The sequence below is a fragment of the Phyllobates terribilis genome, unplaced genomic scaffold (assembly GCF_046119375.1).
Source record: "Phyllobates terribilis strain yellow unplaced genomic scaffold, ASM4611937v1 Scaffold_3__8_contigs__length_932513732, whole genome shotgun sequence".
NCBI lineage: Eukaryota > Metazoa > Chordata > Amphibia > Anura > Dendrobatidae > Phyllobates > Phyllobates terribilis.
In genome coordinates this window covers 676579647-676593181 of record NW_027362763.1, presented here as the reverse complement: position 1 = coordinate 676593181, position 13535 = coordinate 676579647, and the positions used below count along the sequence as shown (strand labels likewise).

Sequence of the window (13535 nt, the reverse complement as noted above, 5' to 3'; positions counted from 1 at the left end):
GGAAAAAAAACCCAGGCCATATAGACGGAACAATAAAATGGTTTGTGGCTCTTGGAAGAAGGCGAGAAACAAACACATCTCTCTGTTTTCTGGTGGTAGCTGGTGACGGGAACATGTTCTTTTTTAGCTTTGCAGAGTTGAAGAGCTGGATCTGATCCACAACCTGGAGCTGAGAGAGCTGTGGCTGGAGGGAAACCCTCTGCACGGGGCGGTGGAAAGCTTCTCCGCCTGCTACAGGTGCCCGCACCTCTCTGCTATCACATTATTATACAAATGCAAATCACCGATTCAATGCTTTTTTTTTTTCTTTTTTTGTGTTGCACAGATTGGTAACTTATTTTCCCACCATTGAAAAACTAGTAAGTATACACCTAGGAAGACTGTAAAGCATCAACTGTATCCTAAAAAAAGGGGTATTCCCATCTCCAAGATCCTATCCCACTATGTAGTAGGTGTAATAATAATATTAGCAAATACCTCCAATTAAAATTGTAGTATTGTTTTTCTGATTAGCTATGTCGCTTACCCCATGTGCACTGCATTGTAGTAGTTTAGGTATCCATGATTACGACCACTAACAACTGTCGCTATGAGTGGTCGTGACCATAGATACCTAAGCTACTACAATGCCCTGCACATAGGGTAAGTGACATAGTGAATCAGAAGAACTATACTGTATTCTAATTGGAGATATTTTCGAATATTACTATTATTAGATCTACTACATATTGCGGTAGGATCTTGGAAATAGGCTGTATCTTTGCTTTTAAAAGGATAGTTCAATCTGTTGCATGGTGCGCTACCCCGTGTACCCCAGCTTTATAACTTTCCCCCTGTGAGCCTTCCATCATACCAGTCACCTTTCCTGTCCTGTATTATATCCGCTGTCTCCATTCTTGCAGGACGGACAGTTTTTTAAAGAGAATCTATTTTTTGAGCCAGAAGAACCCCAACCTCTCCCACAGGCAAAGGTAAGTTGTATTCTTCTTTCACTTAAAGGGCTTGTCCAGAGCCGTTCACTTCCACATCGGATATTAGCGGTGCTGATGACGTTGCGATCCGCAGACCTACCGAGATGCTAGCATGATGGGCAGGTATCGTGCACCCGTCCGGTTCATTAGAATAGGACATGTGCCCAATATCTGAACACACGGGTCATAACGTCAGCAGCACCGCTCACTTCCAGGGCGTTGGTAAGCAATGCAGAAGTTCTTTGAATAAGCCCTTTAAAAGGTGTTCTCCCAATGGGATATTCTATGGATATACCTTAAAGGGGTTTTCCAGTTTTGGAAACTCCCTTTTCTTTTGGCTGCAGTTTGTTTAAAAAAAAAAAAAAAAAAGTGCTTTACTCGCCAGCCCCAGGTCCAGCACTGAGTCTCCGCCGCTGCTCCAAGTGTCTGTTATGGCCTGCTGCTCTGACGTCACGTCAATAGAGCTTGGCCCTGAGCGTATTGTGCCGCTACTGGCTGTGATGGCAGCACTACTGATAATGACACACTAAAAGGCGCAGCGGAGACTCAGTACTGGACCCAGTGAGGATGAGTAAAGCACAGTTTCTTTAAAAAAAAAAAATTGCAGAGGGGGAACAGGAGTTTTCCAAAGCTAGAAATCTCTTTAAATATCTGAGATGGACCAACCCTTTTATTGTCCCTTATATTATAGGTTAGATCTAAAGTAGTAAGGTGGTGGGGTGCCATCTTTAGTTGCCTCAATATGTAGGTTTGTGTATATAAATAAAAATATTTTTTTCTACGGCACAGTGCAAAAGTTTTAGTTGGAAAAAATGCTGTAGAGTAAAGAATGCTTTCAGAAAGAGAAGTGCTAACGCCTTCACCCTCCAAACCTGTTTTCACCTTCATGACCCGGCCAAATTTTGCAATTCTGCCCAGTGTCCCTCTGAGGTAATAACTCTGGAACGCTTCCACGGATCCCCCTGATTCTGAGACTGTTTTTTCCTGACATATTGTACTTCATGATAGAGATAAAAGTTGTTCAATATCACTTGCATTTATTTGTGAAAAAAATGGAAATTTGGTGAAAATTTAGCAATTTTCAAAGTTTTAATTCTTATGACCTTAAATCAGAGAGATGTCACACAAAATAGTTAATAACATTTCCCACATGTCTACTTTACATCTGCATCATTTTGGAAACATAATTTTATTTTTGTTAGGAAGTTATAAGGATTAAAAATTGACCAGCAATTTCTCATTTTTCCAACAAAATTTACAAAACCATTTTTTTTTTAGGGAACACATCACATTTGAAGTGACTTTGGGGGGCCTATATGACAGAAAATGCCCAAAAGTGACATCGTTCTAAAAACTGCACCCCTCAAGGTGCTTAAAACCACATTCAAGAAGTTTATTAACCCTTCAGGTGCTTCACAGGAATTAATGGAACGTGGAAGGAAAAAATGAACATTTTACTTTTTTTTTTCACAAAAATTTTACTTTAGCCCCCAATTTTTTTATTTTCACAAGGGTTACAGGAGAAAATGGACCCCAAATTGTGTTGCGCAATTTCTCCTCAGTACACCGCTACCCCATTTGTGGAAGAAAACCACTGTTTGGGCACACGGCAGGGCTCGGAAGGGAAGGAGCACAGTTTGACTTTTCAAACACAAAAATGGCTGGAATCGAGAGCTGCCGCCATGTCGCTTTTGGAGATCCCCAATGTACGTAAACAGTGGAAACCTTCCACAAGTGACGCCGTTTTGGAAACTAGATCCCCCAAGGAGTGTTAGCTGTGCGGGGTGCACCTTGTACTCCCAGGTGTTTCACAGAAGTTTATAATGTAGAGCCGTGAAAATAAAAAGTTAAATTTTTCCCACAAAAAATGTTCTTTTAGCCCCAAATTTTGCATTTTCACAATGGTAACAGGAGAAAATGCACTGTAAAATGTATTGTGCAATTTCTCTTGAGTACGCCAATACCCCATATGTGGATGAAAACTACTGTTTGGGCGCACGGCAAAGCTCGGTAGAGAAGGAGTGCCATTTGACTTTTTAAATGCAAAATTAGCTGGATCATTAGCCGACGCCATGTTGGGTTTGGAGAGCCCCTGATGTTCCTAAAGAATGGAACCCCCCCCCCCCCAGAAATGACACCATTTTAGAAATTATACCCCTTTGGGAATTTATCTGCAAGTGTAGTGAGTTTTCCAGAAACAAGCAGCAGTGGATGTTGCTGAGTGAAAATTGCAAATCTGCATTGTAGTGACCAGTACGTTGTAGCCCCCAATACATTGTAGTGACCAGTACATTGTGTCCAGCCCATGCTTCTGGAGACACACACCTGTAGTTTAGGTAGGCTGTCATCGCTACAGAAATGCCAAACGTGTGGATGCTAAATGTGGTTTAGGCGCAGATGACTGCCTTCTGGACATCTGTCAAGCCAGCAGTCTTCCCCATGATTGTGGAGCCTAATGAAACAGAATAAGGTTCCTTTTTAAATGCTTCGGAAGCCTTTGCAGGTGTTTTTTGTTAATTATTCTAATTTACTGAGATAATGACTTTTGTGTTTTCATTGGATGTAAGCCATAATCATCAATATTAACAGGAATAAACACTTGAAATAGATCACTCTGTAATGACTCTATATGAGTTTCACTTTTTGTATTTAAGAACTGAAATAAATTAACTTTTTGATGATATTCTAATTTTGTGAGAAGCACCTGTAAATGAGAGTATTATAACACTATTACAATACTACACCCCTGTATATTCCCCCTGGAGTTCACCAAATTCTGTACTATACATAGTAGACGAAACATAATAAATTCAGATACACGGCTGCTAGATATTAATTGAATTCTTTATTGGCTTCATACAAGATATCAAATGTAGAATTTCCCACCAGTCGTGTGGGGCAATAGTCATGTGGCCCTGATGATGATGGGCTCACGGAAAGTCATCCGTCAGAACTCAGGAGAGGAAAAACCCCCGGTGGAGGAAACCTCTAGGGAACCATGTCTGACGGACTGCCCTTCCCTTGGGTGGTGCTGGATGATGGCAGCTTGTGCTGTAGATCGGGGTTGATGCAGCAGAAGATTCACTTATTCAGTGATTACATCTGACTGCAGAAAGTAATGAGAACAGAGACCGAGCCCGGAATCTGCCTCGTCCTGAAGTGCGGCTCCTCTGCTCCTGACATGGCGGCCGCCACATCATTGACTTCTTATAGCCGTCACCTCCAGCCGTACCCTGTCTTCTTAGTGGGACCCCAGGTCGCTTATAGTGATCTGTAGAAAGAGGGAACAGAACTGATCATGGAGCAGCCGAATATTTAATATCAGAGACGTTCACACGATTTACTCCCAGTCACTGCTGCTTAGTGCACTCCTCTTACCTGGATTATATTTGGTCCATGGTGATGACAGAAACACCGACACTTGTTATAGCTGCGGGGGTAATTCTTGTTATGGTTCACACCTCTGTGTACAAAATAACAGAAAACGCCTTATAATCCTACTATAATTAATCTCTTAATACATCTTTATAGGGGCTGGAGCTAAGCTTTACTGATAAACAGCTCCAATAATGGCAGCACCCCCCCCCATCATATTTATACATTCACTATATTGAGGGTATTATGGAAAGTCCGTGGTTACTTACTGGTGCAGGCTGGTCTGTGGTCCAGGGTCTTGTCCGGTTGAAGGTCAGGGCGATCTCGTGGACCGTCATTGACTCTACATGCCGCTTATAGGCATGGAGTCACTTCCTGACCTTTTTGGGAAATGCGCTGATCTTGCCGGTCTGCAGGCAGGATATCAGATGAGTCCTCATCAACCGATGACGGAACTCTGCTCTGGGTTCACCGCCATCTGCTATAAGCTCGTAGGCAAACGCTATGGCGAATAAGCCACAGTCATAGCTGTTCCTCTGCTGATCCACATCGATAAATGTCAGATGTTTCAGGGGCTCTTCGACCACTTCACTGTACAGGTTGATAATCTGCTCACAGATGGACGGAGTCAGATTTCCGGAGTTGATGCTGTCGGCCACAAAGATTTGGCCATTTTTGTAGCAGGTGGTCAGCCAGTGCACCCTCTCCTCATCATAATGGATTTGTACAGCATTCTTCAGTACACTGTACCCTGGCACTAGAAGAGCGCAGGGGGCTGCAGGCCATCAAAACCCTCAAACTGACTCTGCAGCAGGTCCTGGGCCATCATGACGATCTCATCATCCAGGAAGCCTTCCTCCCCTTTGCTCAGCAGGATGGTTAACTGCTCTGGAGACAGGATGTCCTCCTGTTTCCCGATATTGGGCATCTCCACTTGTGGGGTCTCCATCTCCGGGGTTACCTCTCTCAGTAGATCAGAAAGGTTTTCTGTAGCAGCTCTCTTGGCCGGTGGCAGCATCTCGGGCTGACTGTCCTCAGAGGTTGGTGCTTTTCTTTTTAGATTGTCCCGGGGTCTTGTTTGTAGCAGCCCCTCGTGTGCACCTTGTGCACATTCTGGATCGGCAAGATCCTCTCCACTTTCTGCAATGCTGGAAGTGGATTCAGTATCACCTACTATGTAGGTTGGGCTCTTCTCACCGCTGTCTTGGCTGATGACGTGGTCTTTACGTCTGGTTATAGCAACTGACCTGAAGCGCCTGACTGCTGTAATGGTGGCAGATTTCGTGGCCAGGAAGGAATCCTTCAGCAGTGTTCTCCAATTACGATGGGATTTCCTGAATCTGGTCAGAAGGTTAAAGCCAATTGACTTGCAGGAAGAGAGAGCCTTGACCAGCAGCCGCTGGCCATAATGAGGACGTCCATGAATCCTCATGATGGCGTCGCTTTCTTTCTCCTTCTTTCTCCTTTTATTCCTTTAGCTTTGTGTATCCAATAAAGAGTCACACAAAAGACAGCCCCGGCTCTGCGCTCAGGCATTCTATACACTTTACTCCCATTGTGATGTCATAGAGCCGATGATGACACCAGAGTTCTATGTAGATCGTGACATCACCGCCATGTAGATGACATCACAGCTCCAGGCCCAGCTGCTAAGGGCTCCCCAGTAAGATTGATGGTGACTCTACAGCTACATGCAGTTATTTTCTAACCCTTGTTCTCAAATTTTCAGCCGCATTCTCCATATATTGGAATGAGGAGGCGCGTCTCTGTGTAGCCAAATCTCCACCGACTGATATAGAGATTGCAATGGGGGGTATTGGTGGTTTATGGCACTTGCTGTAAAGAGTAAGTGCACAATATGACCCATGTTACATGTAATTTTACCAGAAAGGTTTGCAATTGAACTTATTAAAGGCGTCATGTTTTTACAGTATGTTCACACGTTACTTTTTTGCTGCTGCTTTTTTTCTGCAGCCAAACCTTGATGTCTTGGCAGTAAAAAAGCTGCAGACAAAGAAACAGTTTTTTATTGCGTCTTTTTGCTGCGTTCTTCAGGATCCCAAAGTTCAGCTTTGCTTCCACCATACAAGCATGAGCAATGCAAGGTGTTAGGCCACCAACAACAGACGGATGTGACACCAGAAAACATTTTGGGGAAAAGGGGCAATTTGTACAATTATTTAGTGGAAAAAGATTTTTATGTCTGAAAAACTAGTGACTATTCATGAAAAAATACACAATTGGAAGTGTAAAAACAGCTAGGGGAATTGAATTGGTCAGTCATAGTTTACCCAAGACTTGGCGGTGCATTGAGATATCAGGTATTGTTTACTTTTACACATATCACTAATTTAATTAAAATGTACTAATCCTATCTGCCATCTCGGGTGAGGAAACCAAGACATTTAGGTTTAAATGTGGGAAAATCACAGAAATAAATGGGTTTCACGTCCAGCCATGCCTGTTTTGTTTTTTTTCACTAAAAGCGCTGCAAGAACTGTTGGCAACGTTTTCTGCTGCATTTCTGCTGCTTTTTTGCACTTACTTGTTACTTTCTATGAGTGAAAAAATGCTGAAAGAATTAACATGCATCAGTTTTCCAATTCAGTCAGGAAGAGTAAAACAAAAAATAAGCGTGAACCTGAGATTTCTGAAATCTCCTAGCTTTTGCCGACATTGTAAAAAGCAGCTTTTAATTTGTATAAAAACGCAATGTGTGAACATAGCCTTAGGCTGCATTCACATGCTGCTTTCTCTAATCCCCTCCAGGACTACACCAACAGGAGGTTGCCTCTCCATCCTAATTAGGGACAGGAAACAAGAGGTTAAATAGCCCTTCCCTTCCCTCTAACCTCTGTGTTTTTCTTGTCCCTAAGGGATGAAGAGGTTTCCTTCTGGTGGGGCTGTGGCCGGCAATCTGCTTCCCCAAAAATCAGTACCTTTCAGCCGGGTAGCCGTGGATCGATCGTCCTGTGCCTTCCTTCCATGTCCGCTCCTCTTTCCTCCCGGCGGGACCGCACCTTCCTCCAGAGCTCATTCAATGCTGGATGGTGAGAAGATATTGGCTGGGGGCCTCCTGTAGCTCCCCAGCCAGTTGCGATGTCTCCCCCTCTCCCTGAGCGCAACGCTCTCCTCCGGTGTATAGCTGGTCGCATGGAGAGCTCAGAGGAAGTGATGCGCGCCGGTCCATTCAATGGCCGTGTCGTCACTTCTGGTTGCGTTCCAGGGTGGAACGCACTGCCATTTTGGAAATTTGAAATTTCAATTAAAAAGTGCAATAATCAGGATTGGTGGACCTGATATCAGGAGAGAGGGGGCCTCATCCTATTGGATGAGGACAGCGCTGGATCTCAGTTCCTGTATAAAAGGACCCTGATGGAAGACACCATAAGGAAGGACTGAGGTTCTAAAGATGGATGTGTCTGCCCCTAAAGCTGCATCTGCAGAGCCCAGCACAAACTCTGGCCCAGTGAGTATGTCTGGTATGGGTAAGTCCGTCTCGGTGCAGGATCCATTCTTATGTTTTCCCCACCGCCAGGAGGAACTGAACGATCACGAGTGCACCCTGCTGCTCCTTTCTGAATCTATGGATCGGCGATCTTCGTCCGTGCCGTGGACTTGGTATGTAGTGTCGGAGTGCATGTGTGACCAGTCTGCTCCTCCTGGCGGTGGTCTTGCAGCCATTGAAGGGCAAAGGGCATGTTCGACCGGCCACTCTGTTAACTCCTCCTGGCAGAGGCAGGGTGCATATGTGACCGGCCCCTCTGTTTACTCCTCCTGGCAGAGGCAGGGTGCATGTATGACCAGCCGCTCTGTTAACTCCTCCTGGCGGTGGTCTTCTGGCTACAGGAATACTGAGGCCGCCAGTGGTGGTATCCGCTGCATAGGTTATGATTGATCTCGTCTCTTCCAATCATCATGTAATTCACCAGATTTTTAATATACCGTATATACTCGAGTATAAGCCGAGTTTTTCAGCACATTTTTTGTTCTGATAAAGCCCCTCTCGGCTTATACTCTGGTATATACTCGAGTATATAGAAATTCTGGTGGTGTGTAGTGCTGGGGGAGGTTGCGACAGTGGAGGAGCGGGGCACACGCAGTAGCCGCTGCTGCAGCTACCACGTGTGCCCGCTGCTAAAGAGAAATTAATATTCCCTCTTCTCCACTCCCATGGGCGTGGAGAAGAATGAATATTCATTCTCTTTAGTAGCGGGCACAGAGAAGCGTTGAGCCGCAGTTCCTGCTGACAGTGTCCGCCACTAAAGAGAGTGCATATTCACTCTTCTCCACGCCCATAGTCCCGGCGTGGAGAGGAGTGAATGTGCCAGCAGCTCAGCGTCTGAGAGCGCATGGTAGTGACGTCATGCACTGCTCAGATGCTGACATGAGCTGCTGCAGCAGAAAAGGATGCAGAGCAGAAGTGAGGAAGGAAGGTGAGTATAAGGGTATGTGCACATGGGCGTTATTGGCAGCGCTTTGAACGCAGCATACTTTATTGGGGATGAGGGGGCATGCATACCAGAATTGGGGGATGAGGGGACATGCATACCAGAATTGGGGATGAGGAGTGCCATACATACCAGGATTGGAGATGAGGGTGCCATGCATACCAGAATTGGGGGATGAGAGGTGCCATACATACCAGAATTGGGGGATGAGGGGTGCCATACATACCAGGATTGGGGATGAGGGGTGCCATACATACCAGGATTGGGGATGAGGGGTGCCATGCATACCAGAATTGGGGGATGAGGGGTGCCATACATACCAGAATTGGGGGATGAGGGGTGCCATACATACCAGGATTGGGGGATGAGGGGGCCATGCGTACCAGGATTGGGGTTAAGGGGGCCATGCACAACAGAATTGGGGATGAGGGTGCCATGCGTGCCAGGATTGGGGATGAGGGGGCCATGCATACCAGGATTGCGGTTGAGGGGTCCATGCATACCAGGATTGGGGATGAGGGGGCCATGCGTACCGTTGATGAGGGGGCCATGCACAACAGAATTGGGGATGAGGGTGCCATGCATGCCAGAATTGGGGATGGGGTGCCATGCATACCAGGATTGGAGATGAGGGGACCATGCACAACAGAATTGGGGATGAGGGGTCCATGCATACCAGGATTGGGGATGAGGGGGCCATGTATACCAGGATTGGGGATGAGGGGGCCATGCGTACCAGGATGGGGAAATTTACCAGTAGCTGCTGCATTTCCCAACCTAGGATTATACTCAAGTCAATAAGTTTTCCCAGTTTTTTGTGGTAAAATTAGGTGCCTCGGCTTATACTCGAGCATATACGGTAATTTATATTTCTATTTTTTCAGCGTTTTCAGATCTCTGCTTGCCATCAATGAATGAGAATATTCTTAATTACATCGCGAGGCATAAAATCTGTACAGCATAAGGTTCGTTAGCGCTGGATCCAGCCCAGACAATCCTTTGTTGGCTCCACAGATCGGGTGATTAATACTCTCTGATTCGTTACAGTGTATCAGCGCAGGTAAAATCTGTCAGTTTTGGCTCACGGGGGTTTGCGTAGACACCAGTTAGTAAATGATTAGCAGTGAGAGGAATCCGGTCTGTGTAACAAACATGGTCCCATTCACTGAAAGCAAGCCGAGTGTTATGATCTGCTACAGAGACTAAGGAAAGACAGGAGATCTGTCCCTACAATAGAACTAAACTAGATCCCTACGATGTAACGGGGAACCTGATCCTGCGATCAGACCCGCTAAAGTCCTCGGCTAGTCTGTACGAAGACCTATAGATGTGAGGGAGGTATCCCTACAAGAACTAGGGACTGGGATCAGTTGGACACCTCCTAGCAGAAATAGTAGCAGTCAAAGACAAACACACAACAAAAAGCATAGAGGTCAGAAGACCTAGCAAACTAACAGAGAACGGCAACAGAGCACCAAGCTAGCTCAAGAGTAGTAAATACAATGAAGTCCAGCAAGGCAAGGAGGGCGGAGCCGGATTAAATAGGCAAAAATGGTCATGTGACCAGCAAACTAAAAAAACCTAACAGGAGACTTCTAACAGTACCCCCTCTTCTAAGAGGATCCTCCGGATCCCCTAGGCCCAGGCTTACCAGGAAACCTCCTGTGAAACGCTCTGACAAGTCTGGAAGCAGAAACATCATCCGCCCTCACCCATGAGTTATCCTCAGGTCCGAAACCCTTCCAAGCGACGAGATACTGCAAACTCCCTCTATACCGTCTAGAATTTAGGATGCGGGAAATTTCATATTCTCCGTCCTCCACCACCGGAGGAACAGTGGCAGAGGCGTCACCATCCGACACATCAGCTTTTTTCAATAGAGAAACATGAAACACCGGGTTAATCTTCCAGGACGTAGGAACCTCCAACCTAACAGCAGATTGGTTAACTATCTGAAGCACCTTAAAGGGCCCTACGAACTTGGGACCCAATTTTTTAGAAGGAATCCTCAATCGCAGATTCTTAGAGGACATCCAAACCATGTCACCAACAGCAAACAAAACCTCTTGCCGTTTCCTATCAAAGTACCTCTTAGATTTTTTGTTAGCCTCCTGAAGATTACCACGCACATCCGTCCAAACTCTCTCCAAATCACCGGAAAAACTCTCCTCCTCAGGCAAAACTCTCCAAAAATCCTGAATAGGTACAGGTAATTCCCCTTTTTCAACAGCAGCAATGCGCCCGTTACAACACTTGTCATAACACTTAGGGCTCCAGGACTTAATTTCATTGGTAGACCAATCCAATACAGGATTGTGCAATTTTAACCAGGGTAACCCCAATATTACTGGAGAAGGCAAATTATCCAATACCACCAAATCCAAATTCTCTTGATGAATACCATTAATAGTGAGGGGAAATTCACAGACCTTGTGAGTAACACTCTTCAAGGGAGAGCCATCAACAGAAACCACAGAAATAGGGGATGACAAAGTTTTAGGTTCTAATCTAAGTTTTTCCAAGAATCCCCCATCAATCACATTCAGAGTAGAACCACAATCCAAAAATACCCGAAATTCAATTAATTCATCCTGAGCAGCAGTAGTGGCAGATAGGAATACTCCCTTAGAATTTAAACAGGCAATACGTGCATGACTGACCATTTTTTTTTCTTTCTTCATACGGAGCACACAGTTTTTAATAAAATGACCAGAATTTCCGCAATAGAAGCACAAGCCTTCAGAAAGCCTGCGGTCTTTTTCCTGAGAGCGGGGTGCCATCGCCCCAATCTCCATCGGCTCACCATTGTCAGCACAGACCCTCTCAGGACTCCTAGCTGACATAGCAGAGGATTTGCTCTCATTAACCCTTGCACGCAGTCTCCTGTCCACCCGTATAGCTAATTGCATTGCCTCCTGCAAGTTTCCAGGTGTGGGATAAGCAATCAGTAAATCCTTAACCCTTTCACCTAGCCCTGCAAGAAACAAGCTTTTCAAAGCTGAATCGTTCCACCCCACCTGGGCAGACCACCGACGGAAGTGAGAACAATATTTTTCCACATTACCCGATCCCTGCCTCAAACGTCTTAATTCAGACTCAGCAGATGAGACACGATCAGGATCATCGTACAACAAACCCAAAGCAGAAAAAAAACTATCCACTGATCTAAAGCACGGATCACTAGGTTGGAGAGAGAAGGCCCATCCCTGAGGATCTTTACGCAAAAGTGACATTATGAACCCTATGCGCTGTGATTCATCACCAGAGGATCCGGGTCTCAAACGAAAATACAATAAACAAGCATTTTTAAAAGAAAAAAAATCTTGTTGTTCGCCAAAAAATAAATCAGGCAGACGTACCTTTGGTTCAACAAAATGTGCTCCAGGACAGCTACTCACGTGTTGTTGGAGCTTGGCCACCTCCAGAGAGAGTCCCTGCAAGCGTTGAGCCAAATCTTGAACCGAGACCATGATGGAAAACTGGAGGTCTTTCCTTAGAGAAATTTTTTTTTTTTTTTTAGGGCTGGACTTACTGTTATGATCTGCTACAGAGATTAAGGAAAGACAGGAGATCTGTCCCTACAATAGAACTAAACTAGATCCCTACGATGTAACGGGGAACCTGATCCTGCGATCAGACCCGCTAAAGTCCTCGGCTAGTCTGTACGAAGACCTATAGATGTGAGGGAGGTATCCCTACAAGAACTAGGGACTGGGATAAGTTGGACACCTCCTAGCAGAAATAGTAGCAGTCAAAGACAAACACACAACAAAAAGCATAGAGGTCAGAAGACCTAGCAAACTAACAGAGAACGGCAACAGAGCACCAAGCTAGCTCAACAGTAGTAAATACAATGAAGTCCAGCAATGCCAGGAGGGCGGAGCCGGATTAAATAGGCAAAAATGGTCATGTGACCAGCAAACTAGAAAAAACCTAACAGGAGAGTTCTAACACCGAGATATTGAAATCACTAATAATTCAGTTACTTTTTTGTTTTCCTCTTTTTCCAGCGCTCAGATTTTGAATGATCAGATGGTTATACTGAATGCATACGGGGGTCCGCAAGAAACGCCATCACTTGAGCCCCCCAAACCTGTCCCGGCGATCTGCGAGAAAGCCCCTTCCGCCGCCGCTAGGGACACCGTCCAGTCATTCTCCGCGTACGCGAGGATGAAGCCGGACTGGGCTCTGAAGTGATTGAGACCGCGGTGCGCGACACTGGGCGCGGGGGGTTCTGTAACCTCATCATACACTTTGTATCCAAGATCTCTGCTTTCTGTCACTGAATAGGAACATTTCACTTTCCATTAAGGTACTGAAAACCTGTGCAACCCCGACACTTCTCACAGCTGAGGTTTTGCCTCTATATCATGTAACTTTAGGTGACACCAGCCACGGGCGATGGGCTTCCTGCCGCCGTGGTCAGTGTCTTTTGATAAAATCTCTTTTCTCCATACAGATGTCTTGACGACAACAACTGGGATGTGCATCAAGCAAAGAAAGTGTTTCATCACCTGAAGGTAAATGGTTTTATTAAGCAACCTACTTGCTGACTGTCTCCAGTGACCTGAAGCCGGCACCTGCAGTGTATCTGAAGGGCTTTGCATGTGTCCTGTGGAGGTGTTTAGAGGTTCAGTGCTGCCCTCTATTGGCCAGAGCTGATTACAGCTGCAAAGATCAGTTCTTGTTCTATGGAATCACTGTACATACAATATCTGGAGAAAAGTATGTGCCCCCT

General features: G+C 45.5%; 1 protein-coding gene across 1 annotated transcript in view; it reads left to right on the top strand.

Moving 5' to 3' along the window:
• LOC141258279 (nuclear RNA export factor 1-like) overlaps window positions 1-3059 on the top strand; it is a 60053-nt gene extending 56994 nt beyond the window's left edge. Inside the window, exons 2-5 of the mRNA XM_073673293.1 lie at window positions 128-237; window positions 326-359; window positions 903-971; window positions 2250-3059. Of these exons, the coding sequence (XP_073529394.1) occupies window positions 128-237; window positions 326-359; window positions 903-971; window positions 2250-2267 (231 nt within the window). The 3' untranslated portion in view covers window positions 2268-3059. The remainder of the gene's footprint in view (window positions 1-127; window positions 238-325; window positions 360-902; window positions 972-2249) is intronic.
• The last annotated feature ends 10476 nt before the right edge of the window (window positions 3060-13535 follow it).